Raw genomic sequence first — 27974 nt, forward strand, 5'->3', positions numbered from 1 at the left:
TCCTTACATATTTCCTAAATCTTTCATAGAGAAGTTAATAAATACATGGAGTAATCTTGCGTCTAAAAATAAATAGTAAAGCCTAATAAATCTACTTACTGTTCCGTCAAAAGAAAACCATACAATAACCTGTAATGTCTTCATAATAATTATTCTGACATGTCTGAATAAAAAGTATATGGCGTCAAAGCTACGCTCTACAGACGCCAATCCTGTTAAAAAGGCTACTTATGTGACGATTAAGAGGAAAATGATTTATTACAAAAACCCGGTTACATACTGGATTTAAAAGTCGACCAGACAAAAAGATGCACCGTGCGAGACTCGTAGCGCCATCGGGGTGATAACAAAAACTACGAAACGTCTATAGCGCATCAACTTGGTTACTGGTGTAGTTTCGCCGATACGATAACGAGGGAAACATTAAAGGATTGCAACATTTCGATTGCAGAAGGGATTTTATCGTGGAAACTGAGTTCAATCATTTCGGGGGTGTTGAAACTGTATCTCGTCGAGTGAACAGTGCCGATTGAGCAGTTGATCGATGGGCATACAATGCTCGTGGTCCCGTGATAGCAAGATGTAGGCAAACTGCATAGATTAGTTGCCAGTGCTGCGAAAGTGAGGGTTGTCTGTTATTGTGAGTCGATTCTCTGTTGAACTTTCGTAGAACGTCACGTCCTTATATCATTGTTCACCCCCGTTACAGTTTTTATAGGTTATCTTTACGATCCCACATTTGCCGCTTATCCACCTGTTATCAATCACGAAACCAACAAACGCTTTTTTACAGACACATATGTCCTCGTAATTTCGATGTCACGTTATATCGAAACACCGTTGGACAGAAACTTGTAGCTGAAAAGAGAACATTAAAGTAGTGGAAACCTTGAACATTGTTTTTTTGTCCCCTGTTTTTAATCCATTGTTTCCTGTCTCCATGCTTTCTGTTGCCTTCCTCCAACACACGCACAAATGATTTATGTGCTTTTTCTATTGTGAGTTCCCGTTGTTGAATCATTATTGTAGAAATTGTTACAATGTATTTGAATCGTTCTTTCATTAATGTAGATAGTTTGTGTCTTCCACTTTCTATTGATTGTCATGCCTGACAAACAGACATCAACAGAAATTTGATTTGTTTTACGTTTTTAATGTTATTGTAAATTTAGGGTTTAAATCCCATAAATGTATGCACTCAGTAAGTATGCTATATAACTTAACAAATCCTGTTGACATTTCAGCAATCAATTTTATTACGATGTCATAATCAAAGAAGAAGGGTTCTGGATGCATCATGAGCTGCTCCGTAGAACTACGACAGCGAAGACAGCAGGGGATGGTGGAGGATCCTCATAAACTAGCAGCAATGATGAATAAATCTCAAAGACTTGTACTAGGACTTTTAGTTTTACTTCTGGTAGATATAATTTGGGTCTCCAGTTCTGAATTAACTAAAGTAAGCACTAACTTTAATAATATATACTAACTTTAATAATATATTATAATATATTAATAATATATAGTCTACATTTCAGTACATTTATAGAGAAGCTGCATTTGAAAAGCCATTTTTTAGTACATATGTAAAAACATCTATGTTCACACTTTATTTGCTGGGTTTATGTTTTTGGCCACCATGGCGGGATCAGTGTAACAAACCTGCCACATATATGGTAAACTCACATGCAAATAAGCCTCTTTTAGAAAATTGTATTTACATTTGTTTTCTTATCTTCTTTTTTAGTTTATAGATCCTAATGTTGAAGATGATAACTTTTATTCAGAAGCCAATACAAGTCTGGTAAGCATTCCTTTGTTCGCTATTATATTATTAATATTAACAGAAGCTTGTAACATTGCAGAGTGATCCAACATTTGTTCCAATAAAAACGCCAGATCATTGTGATCGTTCCTCAGGCACAGAAAGTGATGATTCATCAATACGTTCTGTCCGATTTAGTAAGTTAGCAGAAGTCAGGCATATGTCAGAAACTGACGCCACGGAAGCGTTATTGGCAAGACTTAGTTACCAAGCTAGCTTAAGAGCTGGGGAGCATGTGAGGCGACAAGCCAATAAATTTTCTGTGCAAAAAGTTGCTAAGATTGCACTTATGTTTTGTTTACTTGTATGTAGCAATTTAGCAACTTATAGCAATTGTGTAAGTATTGAGCTAACACTTGTTTATTATATTGCAGTGGTTTATGGCGAATTATACTTATCAGATCTCGTTAGCAAAAACCGAAGCAGGAGTTGTAACAGTATTGTCATCAACTTCTAGCTTATTCACATTATTCCTTGCTGCTTTTTTCCCGAGCAACGGAGGAGATAAATTTACACTGTCTAAGCTAGTTGCTGTATCCATCAGCATTTTTGGGCTAGTATGTATATTCTCGTGTTTAATGTAAGCTTCATGATTGAGATAGTACAAATAATTTATCTTTGTTTTTTAATGTTTAAGGTATTAGTGGGTCTTTCAGATTTAACTATAGAAACTAATAGGATACCCACTGGTATAATATTAGCGCTAGTCAGTGCATTTTTCTATGCTGCTTACATTGTATTTTTAAAGAGAAAAGTAGATCATGAGGATAAGATGGATATACCAATGTTTTTTGGTTTTGTTGGTCTTTTTAACTTGACGCTTTTATGGCCTTTATTCTTTATCCTCCATTATGGTCATTGGGAGGCATTTGAATGGCCAGATACCCATCAGTGGACATTTTTAATCATCAATGGTCTTATTGGTACCGTTTTAAGCGAAGTACTTTGGCTATGGTAAGATCATGAAAGAATTTAAAACTGTATATTAATATACGATGCTGACTGTGCTGTTGTTTTATACTTCCAGGGGTTGTTTTTTAACATCGTCCCTTATAGCAACATTGGCAGTTAGTTTAATTATGCCGATGTCGATGATAGCCGATGTACTGTTAAAGAAAGTCGAATATCCATACATTTTCTATTTAGGAACAGTTCCGATGCTTCTAGCATTTCTAACTGTGTCTCTTCTGTCCTATTATGATAATTGGGATCCAGTTATGGATTTAATTAAAAGAATTTACGTTTGGATTTGTAGAAAAAACAGATCAACAAGGTATTACCGATAAGAAACTGTAATTGAAGTTTAATACTTAAATAGTTATGTTATGGTCATATTAAACTGTTGCATTGATTTTGACATTAAAAATTTCAGAATGCCAGATCTTGAAGCAGAACAAACCGAATCGCTGATAGGAATAAATAGCGGTGAACATGAAGCTTAACTCGACAATAACTATGAGGAAACTGTGTAATAAATGTCCTTTATGTATGTATATTTCTACACCTAACTACAAATGCTTCATCGACGAGCATAATCTTCATTAATGTACTGTGTATACGTCTTCTTGATATGAATATCTGTTTTGATAAAAGGATTCTGCATATTTTTTAAGTTAAATGATTTATGCATATTTAATTATGAAGCATTATCTCGAAGATAGTGCCAAGCAATGTCGTTACATAGTCATAATCTTCTGTAATGCATATGTTATTCTACTGATTTGCCATAAAAGAAAATTTAAATTTCGTTTTTATGCAGAATGCTACAAAACTGCCAGACAATAATTGCGCTTACTCGATATACACATTATTAGAGACAACAGAAATTAATCATTAAGCTTTTTGTTCGTGTATATCGAATTAACATCATCAGCACGTTATATTTTGAAAAAAACAGTAAATTGAGTTTGAATGCTTTTTTCTGCAACACAGAATTTTAGCTATTATGAGTTATAGTTAGCTTTCGTATTCATTGTATATTTTTCAATAGCATATTAAGCAAATAATATTAATTGTGATGTTTCAACTAACATGATGTACACATTGGTTGAAGGTATTAAGTTTCTCTGAGTAACATTATACACTTCTCAAATCACCATGCATTGCAGAACAGTTACATTCTATATGCTAAGCTGTATCGTATTTACAGAAGCTTATAGAAATACCAGTGCTATATACACTTTTTGGTTTCTCAATATCCTTAGACAAATTACTTAATATATTCGTAATCGGAGGAAAGTCTGAGAAACAGAAAAATACTTATTTTATATCGTGTAATTACGTTAGAATTGTTATCATTATCATTTAAGCATTGTTTTGATAAAGTATTAGTTTTTAAAGATCGCTCAGAAAAACTGTAAGAATCATAATAGAGCTTAACTTATATTTTTTGTTATATAATTTCGAGAAAGATATCCTAATCTTTATTGTTATTTAAAAGTAGCTGTTAATTGTTACGTACTTATTTGTGGTACACGATGTACGAAGTATGCCCTCAATTCTAGGACAATGTCTGAGATATTTGTGCAATTTTTAATGATATAAGACAGGAGTAATAAAAAATATATTTAGATTTTGGACCAATTTAAAATTCAATAATACTGTCGAACATGCTGGCAAAAGAAAAAAAGAATTTGAACAGTAATTGATAAATTTTATGGCATACAATTTTTGTATGAGTGATAACTATATCATCTTTCTCAAATCTAGTCAAAGTAATTATACTGAAACATTCCTTTGTTAAAGTAGATTTTACATACATTACGATATCTATAATTAATATATTTATTCACGGAGATACACTGTACAAGTCATATACTGGATGAATGTATGTACTTTATTATATTGAGTATATGATTTCTTCATGAGATACTAACGAGTATATTTTAACTAACAACGCGCACAATTTTTTTATTACATGAAAATAAAAATAAATGAACATTTAAAAACGATTCTCAGATATACGTGTTAATAAGTTAATGATTTTTAGGCAAACCTAAACTTTGCACATATACCACATGCAAATACATACAGAACGAAAAATTACATTTCTTAATTAAGAAAATTTATATAATATTTTGCAAATGAAAGATCGAGAAAGAACACAACATAAATATAATAATATTAGCTTTATATTGTGATATAAATATTATGGTGCGCAAATATACTTCAATTTAGTGTATCATAAATCAAACTATAAATACTGATGTAGATCATAGTTTACTGTTCCTGCATCTACTACAGTTGTATATTTATTGTACATACAATATTTTAAAATTAAGATTATAATTATATACATATTATATAAATATATATGTCATTAATAAAAATGACTGATCACAATAACACCTTAGCTCCTTTTGTACAGAGAACTCTTATTGCAAATAAAAAGAAATTTGTTTCAATACCAGCTATTTTTCATTGTATGGTACTCAGAACATTTGACTCCAGGAAAACAAGTGTGATTCAACTTGAAGTATAATCCAAGTATTTTATATAACATGAAATTAACGTCAAACCTGTACAATTTTTGCTTTTTTATACCATTAATCATTTAAATAGTTAGTTTGTAAAGTATTTGGACAAATGTATTGAACAAAAAACCAGAATGATTTGAAATGTTTGACTGCTTCAATATGGCATATCAAGATAAACGAAATGCACTTCAGTTGAACATAAAAGGTAACAGAATCCAATCTGCTTATAGTTTCTACTAACAATATGATACTAAAATCGCATGTGTCATTTTAGTAAATAGTGAAAACTTGTTACCACATCCACAAAAGTGCAACGCAGGATCATTGCGGTATAGTTTGTTAAATTAAGTCTCTAATGATAATGGAAGAACATGTTTTCTATCATTTTAAATATTTTCAGCATACCAGCTGATCCATCATGGCCAAAAATACCACAACGCAAAATAGTTGACGATTTCAGCGATACTGTTGAACCTCCATGTATAATCACTTTAACTGGATCACCAAGAAGAAGTCGTACTATAGTCCAAACACCATTAAATCAGTAAGTATTAATTTTATATTTTTTAAAATTTGAGATAAATGAACTTGTATATTCAAAATTTTAGATCTCCTAAATCTGCAGTGACAAAGGATAGTGCATATTCTTCTTTTAATTATCAAAGAAATACTTCAAGCTCACACACATTAAAAAGACTCCCTGGCTATGTCGATCCTCGGTTCAAAAAGTATCTTGTTTTCCCTCTACTTACTAAGTATAATTAATTTAAAAAGCTACTTATATTTCTTTTTTATCAGAGTTAAAACTATTAAAAGGAACCACGATCTACCAGAGACGAGAATAAACCAAGGAGACATGGAGACTTTAGACAATGAAAAAATGACGAAAATAGCGCCAGAGAGGAACATTAATCAGTACATATAATTTTTAATTGAGAATATCCTATTATTATTATGTATGATAATTTTTATGCAGTAATGAATTTGTCAATATAGATATCAAATGCAAGTATTGGAAAAACAGGAATTATATGATACAAGCAAAATTAAAGATCCAAATGCGAAACTGGTAAGCAAAATACACTTAACGAGTATTAATAAATTTTAACAATATTTTATCAATATTAAATGCATAAGGAGCTATCATCAGGACAATATAAGAATTCTAAAGCAAGTAGGAATATAAATAGCAATGAAGAATCAATGCTGAAGCAACGGAAGAATGTGAATAATATTTTACAGAAAAGTGATAAAACTGAATTTGTAGACAAGATTGAATTTATGAAAAGTATAAGTTGCAACGAACATCAATCGAGGACATCGATGAATGACGCAAATGTACAGGTGGATGTAACTTCTTTACAAGTGCAAGTATGCATCGTTTTGTTAACATTAAAGATAAATTTCCTTACTATTTTAATACGTTTAGGAAAATAATGGTCAATTGCTTTTCGTGATGGACCCAAAAGTACAACCGCATCCTTTAAATGCAATACAACTTGACACGATCACTGTACCTCAAGAATGTTTGAAACAGTTCTATAATGTGCAGGTTCCGATACTCACTTACAAAAACATTCCAATTCCAATACCTGCTGCAGAGGCTAGCAGTGCAATGCAACAATGTCCGTCTAATTCCAAACAGAAAAATGAAACTTTAATTGCATTTCCATTAAAAGAAGAAGTAGAACACGGTGTGCATGCTTCTGATAATAAATCTATAAATCAAATTCAGCAAACATCATTGGACGAAGCGAAAGACACACACAAACCATTAGTTTTAGAAGCCGAAAAAGTCATATCTGGAGAAAAACATACTAGTGATAGTAAGGCAAAAGATGCATTAAAAGTACAAAATACTGTAGCCAGTGAAAATAGGAAAAACATTACACATTTATCTAAAAAACTAGAGAGTTCAAAGGTACATAAAAAACTGCAAGAATCTAGTGATTCTGAATATTATATTCCTAACATAATTAAAGGGAAATTTCACAATAGTATGTTGCAACATGCAAGCATAAAAAAGTATATGTGTAATACGAGTGGAGGGGAAACAACAGACTCTGAGTTTATTTTTTTGAAGAACGTTAAAAAGAAAGAACCTAATGATGCGAATAAGCTTGCAACAAAACATCACAAGATTAATTCATGCGATTATGAAAAATCAAATGTTACATCAAAAGAAAAAAACGATTGTATTCAATCAAATAAAGGTATTTCTGTTCAAGATCAGTCACACCAGGAACATAAGAAATGCAATCATGAAACAAAAGCGAGAAATAAATCAGAACAAAATTTAACTTCTTCAAGAAATGAGTGTACAAAGAAACTTTATAGAAGCTCTGAGCCTCACATAACATTCAAGCAGAAGATAGCACCTAGAAAACTTTCTAGAAAAGCAAGATTCTATTTTCAGAAAAATTCTCACTCTGCGTTAGTGGATTCTGATTACACGTCAGCATGGCCCAATTGCCAATCTAATAAATATAGATGTAGCCAAACAAATATTCAAAAACATAATAGTCACAGGATAAAAAAGATTGATCATCATTCCAATGCTAAATTATCCATCCAAGAGAACCGTGCAATTGCACAAGTGGAGAGCAACTTAAATCCCGTCGAGCAAAGTTTTTTTCAAAGTGATCAGAACATAAAGCCGTGTCGCAAATGTGAAATATCTCCAAGATCGAATACAAATGATACAGTCGAAAGTCCAAAAGGTATTCCACCCAAAACCCAGGAATTATTGAATAAAAGTTATTGGGAGTATTACAATAAATTGAAGCACAAAATAAAAAATACGAACAGTATAGAATCACAATACTTGCATAAATTAACAATGGATATACCAGAAGTTACGAATGAAAAGTCAAATGAAGTATATGATAAGAGTTTTCAGAAACAATTAAACTTGAACCCTGAATTCCAAACATTGCAACAATGTTCGGCTCTGTCTAGCGTGATTAATAAAGCATTGTAAGTTATACAAAAACTTAAGTTTTCCCAATAAAAAATGGTGTATTTGATTAAGTAATTAATGATTTATGGCTTTCAGAGACGCAAAACTTCAACCAAATATTGTGAAAACAAGTCAGTTATATCTAAATGGAAATATAAAGTCACCAACCGATCCCTTGGTTGACACACAAACTACAAGTAAAAATAATGTGATTCCAGACTGGATTAATAATGGTGAAACAGTATTTCAAAAAGTAAAATATCAAAAAGCAAGTGAAAATGATAGACAATATTTAGAACTTAAATCCATCAGTGAGTATCGGGTTACTATCATTTACAATACATGTATATTTAATAATTGATATACATAATTTCTAGTCTTTTTTGGTGGCATGATGTATATCTTAATAATATTTTTACCAATGTTGTATGACTACTTCAATTACGAAGTGTACGATGATTATGAAAATTTGAGCTACTTAGAATTCATAATGGATTATATTTTATCATCGTTCAAAGAAGCATTTGGTGGCATCTTCAGTGGTATAAAACAAATTTTTTTCTTCCCAGTAAGAATAAAAATAAAACTATAATAATATGTATGCTTTCAGCAAATTACACTAATCATATCAAACATTACATAATTTTATATAATTTTTAGCCTGCATGTAAAAAATGCAACAATATCGTATAAATTAGCGATGATCATCGTGCCATGCTGAAGCTTAAAAACTATGATTTTATTGATATAAGTTGATATCCGTTTTTATAACAGACACATGTTTTTATAATTGCATTTGCACCCGTGTACCTGGATTTTTGTATTTATTTACAATTAAAATTGTCTTTTAAGATAATTTATCTTTAATCATCACCCAGTCAATTCTTATTGATATATATGATATATATATATATATAATTATATTATAAACCCTCCTCAACGATATTAAAATTCTTTGCCTCATTTATTCAAAATAAAGCATTTACTATAAATTGAATGTCATTTACATTCAGAAAGTTTTGTGAAAGATGGCGATAATTTTTAAATTTTAAATTTTCTGATAACAATTGTTGGAAATTTCTTAGAGTAATAAAATTCACTACTTTATTTAGAATCGATACCTATTACTATCACCATTTGAAATTAGTACTTTCAATACAATTTTACCAAATTGAGTCAGTAAGGGAGACATTTAAATGCAGTTATTTAAATGCAGTAAACGCTTCTTATCAATCAATTAAAGTGACCTTCATAACTGTGTGCGTATTTCTCTCCCCACTGTTCCATTGTGCAATCAGCAGTGTTAGTGTGTAGGTCTTCAAGAGAAAGAAAGAAGTTAATGAGGGAAGAAGACAAAACCAAAGTGACTGCTTACATACAGTAATGCCTCATCGTAGTAAACCAAGACGGGGGGGACCAGCTTAAAATTATGAAGCAGGTAGAGAAATTGCTTCTCCTCTGATTGGTTGACGCTTCACGGCTAAACAGTGCTGCCCTCACAGTTTTAGACAAAGAGGGGAAGTGGTGAGAGAGAAAGAGAGTATGACATCAGCCCAACCACAAGCGAAACAAGTTACACCGACAATGTAGTTTGTCTCACTTTACCATGCCTGCGGTCTCACTTTATTCGCGCATTTGTTTGCCTGGCTCTCCATCTGAAACGCTTGGCGCGATATTCGACTTGTACTTTAAGTACGCGCCAGGCGTACGGATGCGCGAAAAGAGTGAAACTGCAAACCACGGTAAAGTGAAACGGCCTAGATTTCTCACGCGTAGAGCCCGCTGGTTTCGTTCCGTCTCTCTCGATCATCTCCCATTCTCTTTCTAAAGCAACTACGCGGCCTGGATGCGCATTAAAATGGCGGGGATAAAAATGCTTATTATGGTATAAGGCATGACTGAACATGTACCATTATTATTACCGTACAAATTACCAACCAATGACAGCAAGGATAAAATAGCTTCCTTTACTCTTGAACGGAGCGAACAAAACGCTGAGGGATGGGAGGTCATTATCATTTACAGAACTTGCGATTATCAACAACTTCATGGTAGCCACCTGACATCGCACTATCAAACCACAAACGATAGCAGCGTCATCAGTGTACGAGAAACGGAAACATAATTTACCCGCACACTACAAAGGCACTGTACGCACGTTGATTTCGGTCATTTCGCCTGGTGATTCCGAGCGGGTAACTACGGTGGAATTGCCGTCGAAACATTTGTGCCAAAAGAACGTGAGCGGCGATTCACTCGTACGCTAGTTGCGTTTATCAATTATAATTTTAACGAATTTTCAAAAGAAAGACCCGAAATAATTAAAAAATCGTACAGAATGGCAGACTATATGATCGGCAATACGAAACCGGCGGACGTACCATTACCGGATGACGGACTTTCAGCAACACAATTGTTTGCCAACGGTGACGGTCTCACGTACAACGATTTCATTATTTTACCGGGCTACATAGACTTTACCGCCGACGAAGTTGAATTAGTGTCGCCTTTGACCAAGAGAATTCTCCTCAAGGCACCGCTTGTTTCATCTCCCATGGACACAGTTACAGAATCCGATATGGCTATTGCCATGGCACTTTGCGGCGGAATCGGTATTATACATCACAATTGCACACCTGAGTACCAATCCAACGAGGTGCACAAGGTATATTCTATTTAAATTCAAATTGTTTTCCGTTTCTTCTGCAATGACCGCGCAATACTCCCATACCATTTTGTCTACCGCGTCTTCGTTTCGTAGTCATATGCGAATACCGGTTTCAGAACTCGGCATTAATCGTGTAACATTGGTTAACATTGCTAACGTAATTGTACGATTCACACTAACGATTAAAAATAATTAACCATAAAATATTACGATTGATCCAATCGATCAATAAATGTAGTCGCGATTACAGATTATAAATATTAATTGTTGACCGTCGTTCACCGATTAAAAATGTTAATTGCTAACGTAATTGTTTATGTTGTAATAACGAAAATCTCTTTGTAAAACAGCTTCCATTATGTTATTAGTGCATTTATTTTAATCTTGTTTATGTCTACCTTTTTGTACGTGGGAAGAGATAAAAATAGACCTTGTAAACATTAGAATTGTTTGAATTTCGTATACTATTAGTATTGCATAGTAGACATTTCTTTTCAACTGTGCTTCTAGGTGAAAAAGTATAAACATGGATTCATTAGAGACCCAGTTGTTCTGTCACCTCATCATACAGTCAGTGATGTTTTGAATGTCAAGTCTGAGCATGGTTTTTGTGGTGTCCCTATCACAGATACGGGCAAAGTTGGGGGTAAATTGTTGGGTATTGTCACATCTAGGGATATTGACTTTTTAGAGAGTTCTCCAAATCAGCAGTTAACAAAATTAGAAACAATTATGACAAAATTAGAGAATTTGATCACAGCAACTGCTGGTGTAACGCTGCAAGAAGCAAATGTAATCCTTGAGAAATCTAAGAAGGGAAAGCTTCCGATTGTTAACGACAAAGGAGAACTAGTATCTCTGATGGCAAGGACTGATCTGAAGAAAAATCGGAGTTACCCAAATGCTAGTAAAGATGAAAATAAACAATTGTTAGTTGGTGCGGCCATTGGCACACGTAATTCTGATAAACAGAGGTTGCAACTTCTTGCTGTAGCAGGTGTTGATGTAATTGTTCTGGATTCCTCTCAGGGCAATTCTAAATACCAGATTGACATGATTAAGTACATTAAGTCAGAATATCCTGAGTTGCAAGTGATTGCTGGAAATGTTGTAACTACTTCACAAGCTAAAAATCTTATAGAAGCTGGTGCTGATGCCTTACGTGTTGGAATGGGCTCTGGCTCTATTTGCATAACTCAGGAAGTTATGGCTGTTGGTAGACCTCAAGCAACTGCTGTATATAAAGTCTCGGAGTACGCAAGAAGATTTGGAGTACCCGTTATAGCAGATGGTGGCATTCAATCCATTGGTCACATCATTAAAGGCCTAAGTTTGGGGGCTAGTACTGTTATGATGGGATCTTTGTTGGCTGGAACTTCGGAAGCGCCAGGTGAATATTTCTTTAGCGATGGTGTGCGTCTTAAAAAGTACAGAGGAATGGGTTCTTTGGAAGCCATGAATAGAAAAGATGCACATGGTTCTGCAATGGATAGATATTTCCATAACGAAATGGACAAAATGAAGGTAGCCCAAGGTGTTAGTGGTTCAATAGTAGACAAAGGAACTGTTTTAAAATTCTTGCCTTATTTGCAATGTGGAATTAAACATGGATGTCAAGATATAGGAGCTAGATCTATTTCTGCTTTACGAACCATGATGTACAGTGGGGATTTGAAATTTGAAAGGAGAACACATTCTGCTCAGCAAGAGGGAAATGTTCATGGTCTTTTTTCATATGAAAAACGACTGTTTTAATTAGGTAGATATTACATGAGCAACTTGAAAAGGTACCTGCATTTAATTGCATATAATTTGTCAATTTTGAAGAACTGGTTGTCGAATTGTATGATGTTATGAAATTGTTTACCAGAAGCCAGACTATTCATATTTTAGCAAAAGGAAAGTCCTTTCTTAATAGTGGACAAGTGAAATGTATTTTATGATTATTATACATAACACACTTCATTTTTAATTTTAACTAGAATTCTATGTATAAAATGTTTTACCGTGTACTTACATGACTTTGTTTGAAGTATGAGTATGTATTTCGTACATATACATGTGTACAGGAAATAGTACGCGATTTATTTTTGGAGAAAGTACACTATCTATGGAAGTATGAAATTCTATAAAGAATTTAAGTTACCTACTGTCTCGAATGTTTCAAAAAATTGTCACATATTCAGTTTACAAATTACATAATACTACAGCTACTACTCTATGCAAAAACAAATTGTAACTGTACAGTATCAAGATATTTTTTCTTGCTGCATTCACTGTACCTGATTTATACTTCAAAAAATGTATAATTATTAAGGAGCCTCTAAAATTGCTAATTAAAATTTCTAATGAAATCCTAATGAAAGTCTTTAAATCTTATAAGAAAACTACTTTTTGAATATTCATAATGCGGCAAGAGAAATATAACATTAGCATGTAAACAAATATAGCAAAAAGAAGAAATGCCAAACTGTGGGATCATTAAAAAGTAGATAGTTCATCAGGATAATTACTTTTTAGCTGAATATTCATTCCTACTACACCATAGAACAATAAAAATAAACCAGTTTCCTAGATTTCTACATTAATTTATCATGTTCTTTTAATGTAAACTATTAAAATATATTTTTATGATCTTCATTTAACATGAACTATCTTTTCAAAATAACAGACTTAGGTCCAAATATTTAAACTAAGTCAATTAATTTTGTAATTTTTAATACACTGATTAATGAAAGTATATTACTCCAATCTTTTATTATCTATAACTCCGAAATTTTATACTGGTATTGTTAAAATAAATTGTATATTTGAAATAAACCCATTACTAACGTTGAAAAGTATCTATTGCGTTTCATCATTATAATTATCTAATGTGTATTCCTTAGTCAAGGTTATCTCAATGAATAATAATATGTAAGACTATTATTTGGTACCTACTACGTAGTTTTCTACGTCCTTATCCAAGGTTGTCTCAATTAATAGTAAGATTATAAGACTGTTATTTAGTCTCTACTACGTAGTTTTCTTTGATTATATATTTTAATTCAAATTTCGCGCTCATTGTAAACATAACCTAACATTTTTCAAACATAACCTACAACCGTCGTAGACGAATACAAAAAGTACAGAAGCTAGGTGTAGATAAAATTTGCAACCATGGTTCTATGTAACGTTCAATGTTTAGAAAAGATTTCAAATTACTTAGACGTATCACCAGTACAGTCAGAAATGCATGAAAATGTGAATAATAGATTTTTACAAAAATTGTTTTTGAATCTTAGAAGCGACTCATATTATACATCGTTTCATAAACGATTTCATTTGATTTTTCTTTTTTTAGGTAGTTGTTAGCACGGAACAAACGTCTAATAAAACAACTGAAGGATTTGGCACGATAATTCAATCATTGATCAAGAATTCTAAATGCCCTGAAATACTTGGCAGTAACAGTGAGGAGGAAGCTTTATCACGTCAATGGCTTGAGTATGCTGTAGTTTGTATTAATTATGCTGATACTCTCGCTAACACGAAGAGGATTTTACAGGTAATATTGATCCGCCTATTTATGTAACTATAATGAAAGAGAATAGAAGTTGTATAAAGTGCAAGCTTGTTAAATATTTTATTGACATAGGAACTAAATATTGCTCTGAGAGACAACACATACCTAACTGGCACAAAGAAAACTATTGCTGACATAACATTGTATTATGTCCTACACTCAATAATGGTAATAGAAATAAGCACTATATAATATGTAGGACAGGAATCCTTAGTAGATTACACAGATCAATCTAATCTATTTAACCTTCTTCTTTTTGTTGCAGCAAAAATTGACTTACCAGGAAAAGGCTCAGTATGTGCATGTGTCAAGGTGGTTTGATAACATGCAACAAGAGAAAAAGTTAAGGCAACAATTAGATATGATTTCCTTTTATCTGTTACATTTATTCTTATGAATTTGAAATATATGTGCAATCATGGATTAATTAACTGCCCAACAAATTTGACCTTCCTCTTCTTTTCTCTCTATTTTATTACTAAATTTATTACATGTTATAGCTTTTTCATTCAATAAGAATTTTTCTTAGATTCTTAATTTTTTGAATAATTGAAGAAATATCCCGAAAAATTAATGCAGTTTACTTTGTATTAAAACATGAAAAAAGTTACAATTTTCTGGACAATGTTATTGTTACAAATTCTCTTTCAAATAATTAAGAGCTGTATTGAGCATTTAACATTTATCAGCTTCTAACAACAATAGAAGCGAAGATGAAAAAAATAGCATGCAACAAAACTTTATATACTTAATAAAAATAAAGTGTGTAAGTAGATTATTTACATGTTACAAGCCACGCGTATCACTAGGTGGTAGACGCTTACATATTTATTTAATGCGCTAAAAAGATATTTTATAACAATTTTAGGACGAAGTATTAATTTTCACTAAAAGAATTGGTCATAAACCGTTTGTTTCATTCTTATATATGCAATAATTAATAATTACACACTATCAAATGGCCAAAATGAAGAGTCGAGCAAAAACGGCTCGGCACGGAATAAATTAAATTTATGTTGATGACTATTTAATGCATATTAATGTAACTAATTACAGATTTAGATAAACATTTATTGTTTCGTCATGCTTCTGATGCTGCAGTGCAAAATTTATTTCCGTTTACGAATGCGGTAAAGTTCACATACAAATTCAGTTGTTACATTTTTAAGTGCACTTTGAAAGATCGCCCAAAAATTTTCAGTTTCCTTACCAATAATGAGAAAAATTACTGGTCGGTAACAATCGATCGATTGCGTTGTTGCACTTCCTGTAGTTATCGACAGATGACGTTAAACCGCCATTTTTACCGTAAAGAATCAAAGATGTCCGTCACGACTGATTTCAGTTTCAGTCCAAGATCTGTGTAGTCCTTGGATGCTTGGACCAACGCGACACTAGGATAGCGATTTTCCTTTCGTTATGAGTATTAGAGATGTTTGAGTGGATTTCACGGTCGTCTGTGCGCGCGTTCACGACAAAAAATGCGAAATTTTCACGGGCACCGCAAATAATAACGCGTGCGCATTCAGGTTACTCGCGCATCGAGAAATTCTAACCATCGCCTAATTATTTTGGCCTAATCGTACTAGGTTTTTGTTCGTTTCCTCGTCGAAGTCTCAAACGCTGTCACGTCTTAAAGAATTGCACAATCAACGACGTCGAGATGGCTGATGACACTAGTGTACGCGTCGCCGTACGGTAAGTATCACGAATAACTTAGTTCTGCTTGTTTTTAACAAATTTGAAAGAAAGACGTTCCTCCATCGACCAGGCCGCATTATCGCGGACTAATACTTTTTTCCGCGGTGACAGCTTCTACCGCCAGCAATATTCGGTTAATTATAATCTAGGGATTGCCGCGAAATATCATTCGAATTCAAAATGTGACGATTTGCTTTTTAATTATCATTCTATTTCATGTCGATTTACATACTGTCTGGACATGTTTGCCCGGTATATCTTATCTAGTCCCTTGTTTTTTGGTACGTTTTTGCACCGATACCACCGTTTTTACCAGTTCAATAATTAGAATTGTGAAACGTATCGGCTCGTGTCACACTTTCACGATTTTAGAAAATTCTACTATCTAGACCGTTTCGTAATTTTGAAACGGTTCCGGGTTTCCCGTAGCCGTAGCAAAATAATTATGCGGATTGCGACGTTTATACACGGTTATTCAGATCGAAGTCGCTGGTTATTAGCTCTGAATATTGACATCCAAATTAGATCACCGCAATCAAATTTTTATCTTCGTCTTCGGTCTTATATTCCGAGCTATTGTATTTTGTGATAAAGTATATTACTATTATTTGATCGGTATGTTTTCTCTGCGCAGTAGCTCGTTGCAAACTTCAATCACATAATATCTCCTTTTAAAGAGTCAGGTGCGTAGGCATCATTACCGGTTGTATAATGTACGCATATCCCGATTCCCGATGAATGAATTTTTTACCTCCCACCACATTCCCCTTCGTTTTTGCGTGATCTCGTAATATCTGTTTGTTTGCATTTTTTTGCACCTGTTTGTATCTGTTTTTGTTTATCTCGCGTTGTGTGTCCTTTCTTTTTTACCTTTGAGTGATTCTCGCAGGGTTTCCGTGAATGACACTCTATAAACAGCTGATGCATACAGTCCAGAGCCTGCAATATCTCCCACGTAATAAATGATATAATACTCTCTCGTATAGCTACACCGGTCGATTGTGCTTCGTATGTATAAGTTATGAATAATAAGATGTTGTATGATTAAATCTGTCCGAAAGCAAAATCAATAATTTATTAATATTTATCAATATTTCGAAAAAAAATTTTGAATTGAAAATATTAATAGCTTAATTGTGTTATGCATATCGCAGTATTAATTCAAATATTTTCGAAATTTGATCTTTTTGAAATTACGATAAAATGATCTATATTCCTGAAATAAAATAATTATTTAAATAAAGTAACATTTTATTGATTTATAATTGAAATTAAAATACTATTTCAACTATATAAATCAATGCTTTGTTCTTAATTGCAGAATAAGGCCTCAGGTAGCACGTGAAGTGATTGACATGTGTAGGATATGTACTCAAGTACCTCCAGGAGAACCCCAGGTCTTTCTTGGACCAGACAAGGCCTTCACATACGATTATGTTTTTGATACTGGTTTTGGACAAGGCACAATTTATGACACATGTGTTGCACGATTGATAGAAGGTGCTTTAGATGGATACAATGCAACAGTTCTAGCTTATGGTCAGACTGGTTCTGGCAAAACTTACACAATGGGTACTGGTTTTGATGTAGAAGTTGAGGAATCTGTTATTGGCATTATTCCTAGAGCAATTAAGCATCTGTTTGATGGAATAGCAGAGAAGCAACAGCATGCTAGGGAACGTGCACAAATGCCTCCTGAATTTAAGGTGTGTAACAGTCTCTATTAATTTTTTATTTAAAACATTGTCAATACTATAATTCATATTAATTTTCCAATAGGTTACTGCACAATTTTTGGAATTGTATAATGAAGACTTGAAAGATCTGTTGGAACCAGGTGGACCAAGAGGTGGGGCCCGCATTCATGAAGACACTTCTGGCAACATTCACTTAGCTGGTGTTGAACCACGAATTGTAACTAGTTTGGAACAAGCGCTAGACTATTTACGATTAGGAGCATTATCGCGCACAACTGGGTCCACACAAATGAATACTCAGTCGTCGAGATCACACGCAATATTTACCTTACACATAAGGCAGCAAAGATGCGTTAAAGTTGAAGATCCGGATGCTGATATCGACACAAGCGGAACGGAACCAGCAAACGAGTTTGAAACTTTAACTGCAAAATTTCATTTTGTAGATTTAGCTGGCTCAGAAAGATTAAAAAGAACTGGTGCTACAGGAGATAGAGCGAAAGAGGGAATATCTATAAATTGTGGACTGGTATGATTTAGATGGCTTAGATAGCTCTCATTTAAAAGAAATAATATCTTCAATTTGAATAACTATTATTTTTTTTTTAATTATAGTTGGCTTTGGGTAATGTGATTTCAGCACTCGGTGACAAAACAAAGAAAGCTTTACATGTACCATATAGAGATTCTAAATTGACTAGGCTACTTCAAGATTCTCTTGGAGGTAACAATACCTACTATACAAGATGTGCTACATAACATGAGCACCTTTCTGATATTTTTATAATTATGCTTTATATTTCCAGGGAATAGTCAGACTGTTATGATAGCCTGTGTGTCACCAAGTGACAGAGATTTCATGGAAACTCTAAGCACATTAAAGTATGCAAATAGAGCAAGAAATATAAAGAACAAAGTTACAATTAATCAAGACATGAGCTCGAGAACTATAGCTTCTTTAAGAAGAGAGATACAACAACTTCAGTTAGAATTAATGGAGTATAGACAAGGTGTTTGCACAGGACATGAAATAATTAAAATATATAAAATTATTATATGTTGACCCTAATCTAATATGTGTTCCCTTAGGCAAAAGAGTTGTTGGTGAAGATGGTGTCAACGATGCTTGGCATGAAAATCAAATGTTGAACAGTGAGCTACAAAGTCTACGTACTAGAGTCAAAGCTCTTTCAGAGACTGTTGAAGCATTAACTGCGAAGAACGTTCTTCTTCTAACAGAAAAAGCTGCTGGTAAGTGGATATCATCAGGTGGAAATGGTGAAGTTACAAGCTTGGTACAAGGATATGTTCAAGAAATAGAGGAACTAAGAGCCCGTCTCTTGGAAGCAGAAGCTATGTACCAACAATTAAAAAAACGGCAATTGCAGGTACATTCAAATTTATAATTAACGTATTTGAATATAGTATATGACTAGTCATTTTGTGATATAATTGTTACCTTTATGTAGGTTAATGCAGCAAATCCTTATGGTGACTCTGGATATGTATTTCAAAATGATTCTACATCAGTATTAAATGACGCCAAAAAAGAATTACAGAAGGAAATTGAAACGCTGTCTGCACTAAAAGAGCAGCAAGCGTATAGTGGCAATACTGCCAATAAGGTGAGTGAGGAAGGAGAAGGCGATGATGCAGAGGTTGTCCAAGACTCTGCGAGCGAAGATGATTCCGATGATGATTCTGATAGAAAAGGTATAAATCCAGAAGCTATCAAAATAGCAGTATTTGAATGAACACATTCGTAATAGCCATGCAATGTTTTGTAGAAGAAGACGAAGAGGAGGCAGCTATGGGTCGTGAGTTAGAGGCTCTAACATCGGATATAGATATGAAGCAGCGGTTAATTCAGGAGTTAGAACTCTCTCAGCGGCGACTACAAACTATGAAACAGCATTACGAGGATAAACTCGCGCAATTGCAAGCTCGTATTAAAGACACGCAAGAAGAAAGGGACAAAGTGTTGAATTCTCTGCAACAACAACCAACACCGCCGACGGAAAAAGTAAAGAAACTGCGTGACGAGTACGAGAAGAAACTGACCGCGATGCAAAAAGAAATGCGACTCTTACAGTCTGCTAAAAAGGAGCACGCGAGACTACTAAAGAGTCAGTCTCAAAACGAGAATAGATTAAGAGGATTGCGAAACGAACTTGCAGAAATGAAGAGAGCTAAAGTGAAGCTGTTGAATAAAATGAGAGAAGAGGCTCAAAGACACAAGGAGAATGAGTTGAGGCGGAATAGAGAAATCGCTCAATTGCGTAAAGAAAGCAGAAAGAATGCAAACATGATTAGAACTCTGGAAGCTGATAAAAGGATGAAAGAGGTGGTGTTGAGACGTAAACAAGAAGAGGTTACTGCGCTCAGAAAACGAGACAGAGGTCTCAGTCAGAAGGTAGCAGGTCGAGCGCCACCTAAACCGATTAATCCGAAAGCGTTGAAGCAAAGATGGCAGACGTTTGAAAGAACAATCGCGAAACAAGCATTGGCTAAACAGGCGGCTGCAGAAACTGAGAGAGAAATGGAAAGACTCCTTCAGGAACGCGAGGAACTAGGCAGAGAGCTTGAGAAGCTTCAGAAACTCAGGAATGATTTAACAAGCAAAAGAGGAGATCCAAGTGACGTTGACGAAGAGATTGATAATGTAAAAAGTAAAATTAGTTATTTGCAGGTGAGTATTTTTTCTTGTATTGCGTAGTATGTTTCTACTGTGTTCTTCAAGATAGTGTAGTACTGTGTACTGTGTTCTTCACAGGATAGCATATCCGAATGCCAACGAGATATGATGGAAGTGGGTGATGGAGAAACAGAGGGTGAACCAGGAGTTGAAGCTCTCATATCAACAGTTCAAACAGTGGATGAAGCTCAATACTTACTGCAAAGAATGCTGGCTTTCACTGTGGAACAAAGTTGTGTTGCAGCTCAGAAGCAACTTGAGGTACGAGACATGGAATCACGGCTGAACCAAGTTGCACAGGAAAGCGATGTGCAGCATCAGTTATTGGAGCATGTATTGAGGGACAGAGATCTTCTATCCCTTACGAATAACCATCACAATAATACGATGAACTACAGCCCTCCAAGTTCGAGGAGCTCCTCACCGGACATGTAAGCTACTTAACATGTCTTGATTAATACACTAATATCAATGTATGTGTATCGAAAATTGTATATTATTAATATTTTCATTGTAATTTGAAATATCAGCGAAAGTTATAGTCAAGTTATAATGGGAGAGGAAAGACAACGTAACAATAAAGTTAGACGAAGAACTACACAACCTCAAGAACTTCTTTACGGAGTGCAAGCAAATCCAGACAATATAAAGACAGAAGAACAAAGTCAGAACTATAATCATCCACTTACCAGGGTACCTAGTGCGCCAGGTAGTTTAAAGTGAGTATAAATTCTTACAAACAGTTAAGCTTGTAAGTAGATAATATCTATATTCTCGTTGTTTAGAGGTTTGGTATTGACAAGAAGTCAGCACAATATTACTGGAGGATCTCCGACTTTAAGTCGACGTGATAGTACATCACCAAGGCCGCTCCGACGACCATTGCATCCTGGTGGAGGCTCCATGTGAGTGATAACTCTGCAGCACATCTTTATATTTGTATTTCTTACATATCTTTGTCTTGATGCTCTGTTCTACGCACTACTGGCAAAATTTTTTCCTTAAAAAAAGATGTGTATCATTTAAAACAAGTGCATTTATCGGTGCCTTCACCAAAAAATTATACTTGAACTGTAGCCAAAAAAAGTCAGATTATTGCGACACAGCTTTGTCGCACGCATCGCAGTACAAAGGAAATATTCAAAAAGCTAATATATTTCTTCACTATTAATAAAATTGTTTTATAATTTGCACAAGGAAAATTCAAATAGTTAAGTTTTAAGTCAATAAATTTTTAAGTAAGATTACTAACTCAAACAAATTATGTTAAGCAGAAGTATATAATTTGCACAAAAGTTGATATAATGTTTAAAATTTATTTTAAAATTTTTTTCATTCTTGGGCAAATTGCTAACAATTATGATATTGTTTTACAATTATTATTCTAAGTGTTTTAATAAGTTTGACCTAACAAAGTACAATTCATTGTATTATATTTATATATATTTCTATGCATTTGCAGTATAAATATGTATAAATGTCACAAAGCTTCGTAAGAAAGTCGATAAAGTTTGTATATATGTAAGCAGATATTTTGTATACATGTCAGTTAATAAATAAACACACAATTATTTAACGTGCACTGTACTACGGCAATACACACGAAGACCCCTCAGTGGATCATTGTTTGTTAAAATTATTTTACTACCTCATTTAATGAACCATAATGTATGTTTAATAATATCTGATTAATATTCAGTAGTTTTTTGTATTAATATATTTGATAATACAAAAAATTACAAGCATTAATACACTTACCATTGATTGATGTTTTCACTAATTAAAACGATTTATCATTCTGTCTTAGTGCACTTGCATGATCCAAAATTATTTCTATCGAACCAAGATAACTTAGCCTGGATTAGAATTGCCAAGAACCCGGCTAACTAACACGCTAACATAACAAACCCTCAACTAGGGAACAGGTAGCACATACAGATGTGTCATCACCTCCTGGATCACCGACCACTTATCGCCGATTCAACAGTAGGGAAGAAAATGTATTCTCCAGACTGACAGCGAGTAGGCAACCAGCGTCGACATACCCACAGCCTATGAAAGGCATCATTTCCCAATGCCAAGGCAAGGTAAAAGTAATAAAAGTCCAACAAAGTTTGTTAGGTGGTCATAACAAGTTATCAAACTTTTCAGACGCCACCGAGAGCCGTTTTGCAATGTACTCACGTAGCAGAGGGGCATAGTAAAGCCGTTCTAGCTATATGCGCGACCGAAGATCTATTATTTAGTGGATCAAAAGGTATAAGCTTCAAAGTAATCCATACAAATTTCTGAAAATCTTTTTTCTACGAGTTACAATGTAATACTTTCAGATCGAACTGTAAAAGTATGGGACTTAAGAACCGGAATTGAAAATCTCACGTTAATTGGTCATCCTAACAACGTTGTTGCAGTAAAGTACTCACCAGTACAGAACTTGTTATTCAGCGTATCTTCTGCCTATGTAAAAGTTTGGGATTTAAGAGCAGCCAACAATTGCATAAAAACTTTGTTCTCATCTGGCCAAGCTCAAAGTGGACAAATTGCATTATCAACTCAACTTCCAATGGGTGAAACTGCTATCAACGATTTGGTACTTAGTCTTGATGAACAAGAACTGTACGCTGCAGCTAGTGACAAAGTTAGAGTATGGGATCTTAGAAAATTGACGCACATAGGAAGATTGGGTACGCCTCATACGGCTGCAGTAATGTGCCTGGCTGTTGCGAATGATGGTAGAGTGATAGCTGGTAGTAAGGATCATTTGATATCGCTTGTTGAGCCTAATATGTCTGGTCAGTCAGTGTGTTTGGCACCACCACATTACGATGGAGTTCAGTGTTTAACCGCGTGCGATTCTACACTTTTCTCTGGTACTTTCCATTATTTTTAGTTTCCATTTATCAGTTATCATCTTATTTAAAAGGAAAGAGTACAAAACTGCCCTCTATTGCAGGCTCAAGAGATATGTGCATTAAACGTTGGGATCTACATAAAATGGAACTAGTTCAATCACTGAACAATGCACACAAAGATTGGATTTTGGGATTATGCATGATTAATAGCGGAACTATCATGGTCTCAGGTTGTCGAGGAGGAGTTCTAAAGGCGTGGTCTGTACCAAAGGAACAAGGTGGGGAGTGTGCACCAATTGGAGAAGTTCGGGCACACGGATCCGCTATCAATGCTGTGATAACTAATCAGCAGCATGTTTTTACTGCGAGCAAGTAAGTATATTTCATTAACTTTGCACTGTTCGATAAATTTTAACTTCAATATCCAATAGGCGATTCTTATGGATTTTGTTACGCTATAAGAGTCGCTCATTGATTATTGAAACGCAAAATCGATGTTGGACAGTGTCATTATTTTCATTCAACTGATCCGAAGCATACGCAACAATTTAGATTTTATACAATGTCTGCTTGGGTTCAGTGTCTGTAAATACTTTCTTGAATAGAATAACATCTTGAATGTTGGTTGCAGCTCTGGAGAGGTGAAGCTGTGGCGTGTCCCTGATCCCTCAATATCCATGTCCATTTCCGCAGTTTCCCTTTAACTTATTTTTTTATATTGCTGTATATACTTATTTTGCATTTATAGATTGTTAATGTGGTAATGCGCGCATGTTTGTTTAATTACATTTTGTAGTTCTCAAGATGTTAACATGTTTGTCGTCATTGAAAATAATTACCTAACTGACGGCTACGAATAACAGCAAATGAAGCTATCTCATTATTTTACTATTTAATATTTGGTTTCTTCATCTACATGATTTTTGCATACTCGAAACATTTTATTCCTTATTGCATTTATATATTTAAGTATTCTTCAAATTTGTCATTTGATGCAATAACAAAACTATGCAACCTAAAAGTCGTAAATGTGAATTACACATTTACATTTATAATTTGTTTTCCATTTCCGCCTATACTTACTATTAATAATTGATAGAATAGAGTATGTATATCTTGTTAAGAAACAGCACAGATTTAAAGTTCCGCTCTAACATCTACTATCCTACTCTACTCATTTCCATTTCTATCAAAACTGTGTGTATGAAATACTGCTTTTTGAAACGTAACTAATGCCAGTTTGTAAGTCATTGATAGTGTGATTGCAGTTATGAATGTATCTGTATGTAAAAAATGTTTTGTGTTTAATTGAATGAACTAGTTGGAGATAATATCCTCGTAATAATTCACAAACTTCTAGATCTATTGAACGTGAGTTTAATTTAATTTTTTTATACTTTGCTTCTATGTTGTTTACACTCCAATATGGTGCTTTGCATGGTCACCGTGTCAACGTGAAGTGACGGAACGGTGAGACTATGGAGCTACTATAAGAGAGACGCAAGAACTTTCCAGAGAAGCAACTCATTGAAAAGCTAATACATTTATTTAAATATTCGTATTTATTTCGTAACTACATATTTTTTTCTATTTATTTGTTAATTTATTACAAAAACAATGAATAACCAGTGTCTAAGAGTGATAATGCACCTGACTTGTTGCTTGCTGAGACATTAATATCGATATTTTTATGTTCCTGAACGTAAATAGTGTGTTCTTGTTTTCTAAATGTTTTTCGTTTTAACTTCTAAGTTTCGCGCGCGTTTACTGCCTTTTTGCATATAGGCTTCGAATAAGAATAGAATTTATAAGTGAATGAATTTTAAACGATGAACCAGCAGATCTTTTCTATGTTAAATAAAAATATTACCTAATCCAAAGATGTAACAGTTTAAAATAAAAGTTCAGCAAAGATTATGTGCATTATCGTGAACCGCCTAAGCATAGGATTTTAACGAATTTACTTAATAAGAATAACTTTGGTATTATCTAGCATTTATTTTATTATGAACATGAAGGTGGTAATAATTATATTTATTCTTAGTACAAACAATAATTGTTGGTTAATACTGTACAGTCTGAGGTCTCTGTAGGTCCCAAATGCTTGATATTGTCAGGGTTGGCTGTTATTTAGTTTTCTTCTAAAAAATTTAAAAACAGTATTATATCTATGTTTATAATTATGAATGAATAAATGGATTAATAACAACACGAAATATGGGTATTATATACCTCTTCTTCTTTTTGTGTGCCGTCAATGATTCTTGACCGCTGTCATCAGCGCTCTCATCTTCGGATTGACTACTACTGCTACTGCTCGAAGAACTACTTGATGAACCACTAGAAGAATCACTAGCAACACCTGTGTCTTCTTTCACGTCTATTGTTTCTGCTAGAGCTGCCAGTTCTGGTTCTTTATCCCTGAGTACTTTTAACCATTTACGTGACAATTTTGGTCTTCCTCGTACCTAGAATATAATTATAAACAATTAAAAACATTTTCTGATAAGCTTTAAAAATAATCAGTTATATTTTACGGACATATTTAAGATCCAAATATTTACCGTTTTATGCCATACCACTGGAAAATTGGTACGAGAACAAAAGTTTTGTGTAACCGCTATAGTTTCATCAAGATTTAAAACAACATGCCACCAACCACCAGGAACGAACACTGTTTCACCAGGATTTTGTAAAATCTCGATTGGCAAACAATCCTGTGGCCAGGTGGATAACTTTGTGCGAGGATAGATAATGGAAAACCACGTGATAGCTTCGTCCCTCTGTTTACCACCCTCGGGTGCAGACACCTTGAGAAGTTCTCTAGGAGTGTGAGTAGGAAAGAGGCACCACCGTTTATGTCCTGAAATTAGTGCATTCCATGCACTGGTCCCTAATGGATCTATATGAATACCTGTACCTGTGATTATGTTCATTAATTAATGTTATGCAACAATGAATTACAATTCTCTCAAACTGTTAAGTGTAATAATAATACCCACCAGACCTGGCTGGTCCCATAACAAACCAACGATATGGTGGCCTTCGATGTTCCCCAGCATATTGGAAAAGATCATCACGAAAGTATATAGGAATAACATAATCTTCTAACAATTTTTTTCGTCTAGGATGTTCACCAAAGGAACTATCAAAGATGTACAAAGGTGAATCATCTTCATTATTAAGCATATAACGTACATAGTACTTCATCTTCATCTTAACACTATATCCCTCATTGTCTTCTCCACATTTAAACTTTTGATTCCTGTACTTCTTTACTAATCTCTATAGTTCAATAGAAAATAATATTGTCAATAGATTTCTACAAAGCATCTTGTTTTTGAATAATATGAGTTGAGCATTACTACTTATGAACCTCTATAGTCCATTTGCATTGGGCTTTCCAGCCATTTTGAACACCTTGAATTATCACAGGCTTGTAGGGTTTCTCGTATTTCTCTATAAATTCTTCTGTAGATACTTTGGATTCATCAATGCGATCTACGTTATCGTTAACATTCCAGAAGGACTCGAACTTTTTATTGTAGCCATGTTGAGTCCATGCTGCTTTATCTCCAAGTTCTATAAGAATGGATTTGTTTTGGAAGTAAGAAAAACAATGTTCCAATGCTTGGGTAGAGACACGTTAAGAACACAAATGTAAAAGCTCTATAAGCATATAACATTGAAAGTCTCATGAACATCCAAATTTGTTTACTTATTTACTGACATTACATGATAAAAAAATCGATTGATCGTTATACATAAGATTGAAACGATAAACTATTTACTTGTAAGCACGTCATGTTACAGTGTTACATATATGTTATCGTGATACTTTCAGTAAATTTGGAGTTACATCATCCAAGGTCGGCAAAGACAGTTTCGGTCTTGTGTCGCATTTTCCAAATTCAGTATATAACGACGAGCGTCACGAGAAGACAAACGGTGTCACAATTACTTCTAGTCATACTATCAATATAAAATAAATCGTGAAGAACAGTTGTTTGTTACAATTAATTCTACGCCCATTATCACGTCAACGTACAGGTTAGAAAGTTAGGTTATGACGTGTTTACCTGGCCTTGCCTTCCGTTTAACCTCTTTGATTCGTTTTTTTGCACGGTGGTCTAATTTCAGATCCTCGGCCATGGCTACACGTTCGTTATATTACCTAATTAACCTAGTTACAATATATTTACAATTTACAAACGAGAAATATGCGCAACACGTCATTCAACGGTAACTGTACTCTTTAGTTCATATAAATTCCGTGTGGTGTATCAAAACATTGGCCGATGATTTCATATATTTGAAGAACATTTAGCAGGCACCATTTTTCTGTTAATGGTCTGCAAATACACGAATTCTTTTATTTCGATCTCATATTTGAAACCTTCATCGATCGTGCATCCGGCGTTCCGTACACTTTTCCTCGTGATTACGGTGACACTACGGTCTCAATTGTGTAGTATTGAAAGTTCTGTGTGTCATCTACAGAGGCGCTGAGTCTTGTATACGATTGCTTGCGATTGC

General features: G+C 34.0%; 6 protein-coding genes across 16 annotated transcripts; 5 read left to right on the top strand and 1 right to left on the bottom strand.

Annotated features, from left to right (window-relative positions):
• Window positions 1-338: 338 nt before the first annotated feature.
• On the top strand, window positions 339-4776 carry LOC117219350 (solute carrier family 35 member F5). Of its 4 annotated transcripts, none has more exons than XM_076518618.1 (9): window positions 339-640; window positions 1245-1459; window positions 1527-1676; window positions 1748-1804; window positions 1866-2060; window positions 2200-2382; window positions 2463-2779; window positions 2853-3098; window positions 3198-4776. In XM_076518618.1, the coding sequence occupies exons 2-9, from the start codon at window positions 1298-1300 to the stop codon at window positions 3265-3267; spliced, it is 1380 nt and encodes a 459-aa protein (XP_076374733.1). In that variant the 5' UTR covers window positions 339-640; window positions 1245-1297; the 3' UTR covers window positions 3268-4776. The 4 variants fall into 4 exon arrangements, with proteins under 4 accessions (XP_076374733.1, XP_076374731.1, XP_076374730.1 ...); XM_076518616.1 differs by having other exon boundaries at window positions 340-621; window positions 1866-2129; XM_076518615.1 differs by having other exon boundaries at window positions 341-640; window positions 1866-2129.
• Window positions 4777-5368: 592 nt separating this feature from the next.
• LOC117219348 (uncharacterized) lies at window positions 5369-9116 on the top strand. 5 transcript variants are annotated; one of them, XM_033468444.2, is made up of 11 exons: window positions 5369-5506; window positions 5576-5630; window positions 5702-5845; window positions 5910-6029; window positions 6100-6216; window positions 6298-6370; window positions 6439-6672; window positions 6731-8277; window positions 8357-8571; window positions 8638-8828; window positions 8921-9116. In XM_033468444.2, the coding sequence occupies exons 1-11, from the start codon at window positions 5443-5445 to the stop codon at window positions 8951-8953; spliced, it is 2793 nt and encodes a 930-aa protein (XP_033324335.2). In that variant the 5' UTR covers window positions 5369-5442; the 3' UTR covers window positions 8954-9116. The 5 variants fall into 5 exon arrangements, with proteins under 5 accessions (XP_033324335.2, XP_033324339.2, XP_033324338.2 ...); XM_033468448.2 differs by having other exon boundaries at window positions 8638-8802; XM_033468447.2 differs by having other exon boundaries at window positions 6439-6645.
• A 1295-nt stretch (window positions 9117-10411) lies between these two features.
• ras (Inosine-5'-monophosphate dehydrogenase ras) lies at window positions 10412-13771 on the top strand. Its single transcript, XM_033468451.2, has 2 exons — window positions 10412-10925; window positions 11439-13771. Exons 1-2 carry the CDS (start codon window positions 10599-10601, stop codon window positions 12681-12683), a joined length of 1572 nt encoding a protein of 523 aa, XP_033324342.2. The 5' UTR covers window positions 10412-10598; the 3' UTR covers window positions 12684-13771.
• A 238-nt stretch (window positions 13772-14009) lies between these two features.
• AIMP3 (aaRS-interacting multifunctional protein 3) lies at window positions 14010-14920 on the top strand. Its single transcript, XM_033468456.2, has 4 exons — window positions 14010-14171; window positions 14272-14475; window positions 14566-14661; window positions 14759-14920. Exons 1-4 carry the CDS (start codon window positions 14088-14090, stop codon window positions 14888-14890), a joined length of 516 nt encoding a protein of 171 aa, XP_033324347.2. The 5' UTR covers window positions 14010-14087; the 3' UTR covers window positions 14891-14920.
• Window positions 14921-15789: 869 nt separating this feature from the next.
• Klp31E (kinesin-like protein 31E) lies at window positions 15790-25654 on the top strand. 4 transcript variants are annotated; one of them, XM_033468443.2, is made up of 17 exons: window positions 15791-16191; window positions 17084-17202; window positions 17516-17900; window positions 17974-18420; window positions 18507-18615; window positions 18698-18901; window positions 18981-19279; window positions 19361-19604; window positions 19679-20580; window positions 20665-21017; window positions 21117-21305; window positions 21372-21491; window positions 22505-22673; window positions 22738-22843; window positions 22917-23456; window positions 23540-23810; window positions 24899-25654. In XM_033468443.2, the coding sequence occupies exons 3-17, from the start codon at window positions 17550-17552 to the stop codon at window positions 24975-24977; spliced, it is 4383 nt and encodes a 1460-aa protein (XP_033324334.1). In that variant the 5' UTR covers window positions 15791-16191; window positions 17084-17202; window positions 17516-17549; the 3' UTR covers window positions 24978-25654. The 4 variants fall into 4 exon arrangements, 3 of the variants coding, with proteins under 3 accessions (XP_033324333.1, XP_033324334.1, XP_033324332.1); XM_033468442.2 differs by lacking the exon at window positions 17084-17202 and having other exon boundaries at window positions 15790-16191; window positions 24070-25654; XM_033468441.2 differs by lacking the exon at window positions 17084-17202.
• Window positions 25417-27950, bottom strand: PSR (bifunctional arginine demethylase and lysyl-hydroxylase PSR). Its single transcript, XM_033468455.2, has 6 exons — window positions 27518-27950; window positions 26815-27020; window positions 26441-26723; window positions 26003-26358; window positions 25671-25906; window positions 25417-25579 (listed from the first exon to the last, which is right to left on the bottom strand). Exons 1-6 carry the CDS (start codon window positions 27588-27590, stop codon window positions 25552-25554), a joined length of 1182 nt encoding a protein of 393 aa, XP_033324346.1. The 5' UTR covers window positions 27591-27950; the 3' UTR covers window positions 25417-25551.
• Window positions 27951-27974: the final 24 nt, after the last annotated feature.

This window comes from Megalopta genalis, chromosome 2 (assembly GCF_051020955.1).
Source record: "Megalopta genalis isolate 19385.01 chromosome 2, iyMegGena1_principal, whole genome shotgun sequence".
Lineage (NCBI taxonomy): Eukaryota > Metazoa > Arthropoda > Insecta > Hymenoptera > Halictidae > Megalopta > Megalopta genalis.

Bases quoted from the DNA above. Each gene is read 5' to 3' on its own strand.
- PSR (XM_033468455.2), bottom strand. From the start codon at position 27,590: ATGGCCGAGGATCTGAAATTAGACCACCGTGCAAAAAAACGAATCAAA. The intron at 27,021-27,517 runs GTAAACACGTCA...CCATTCTTATAG, and splicing joins TAAACGGAAGGCAAGGCCAG to AACTTGGAGATAAAGCAGCA. The intron at 25,907-26,002 runs GTAAATATTTGG...ATTATATTCTAG, and splicing joins CAGTGGTATGGCATAAAACG to GTACGAGGAAGACCAAAATT.
- Klp31E (XM_033468441.2), top strand. From the start codon at position 16,157: ATGGCTGATGACACTAGTGTACGCGTCGCCGTACG. The intron at 19,280-19,360 runs GTACATTCAAAT...ACCTTTATGTAG, and splicing joins TAAAAAAACGGCAATTGCAG to GTTAATGCAGCAAATCCTTA. The intron at 20,581-20,664 runs GTGAGTATTTTT...TGTTCTTCACAG, and splicing joins GTAAAATTAGTTATTTGCAG to GATAGCATATCCGAATGCCA.
- LOC117219350 (XM_076518616.1), top strand. From the start codon at position 1,298: ATGAGCTGCTCCGTAGAACTACGACAGCGAAGACAGCAGGGGATGGTG. The intron at 2,130-2,199 runs GTATGTAGCAAT...ATTATATTGCAG, and splicing joins CACTTATGTTTTGTTTACTT to TGGTTTATGGCGAATTATAC. The intron at 3,099-3,197 runs GTATTACCGATA...TAAAAATTTCAG, and splicing joins AGAAAAAACAGATCAACAAG to AATGCCAGATCTTGAAGCAG.
- AIMP3 (XM_033468456.2), top strand. From the start codon at position 14,088: ATGGTTCTATGTAACGTTCAATGTTTAGAAAAGATTTCAAATTACTTA. The intron at 14,476-14,565 runs GTAATATTGATC...TTATTGACATAG, and splicing joins ACACGAAGAGGATTTTACAG to GAACTAAATATTGCTCTGAG. The intron at 14,662-14,758 runs GTAATAGAAATA...TTTTTGTTGCAG, and splicing joins ATGTCCTACACTCAATAATG to CAAAAATTGACTTACCAGGA.
- ras (XM_033468451.2), top strand. From the start codon at position 10,599: ATGGCAGACTATATGATCGGCAATACGAAACCGGCGGACGTACCATTA. The intron at 10,926-11,438 runs GTATATTCTATT...CTGTGCTTCTAG, and splicing joins AATCCAACGAGGTGCACAAG to GTGAAAAAGTATAAACATGG.
- LOC117219348 (XM_033468444.2), top strand. From the start codon at position 5,443: ATGTTTGACTGCTTCAATATGGCATATCAAGATAAACGAAATGCACTT. The intron at 8,572-8,637 runs GTGAGTATCGGG...CATAATTTCTAG, and splicing joins TTTAGAACTTAAATCCATCA to TCTTTTTTGGTGGCATGATG. The intron at 8,829-8,920 runs GTAAGAATAAAA...TATAATTTTTAG, and splicing joins AACAAATTTTTTTCTTCCCA to CCTGCATGTAAAAAATGCAA.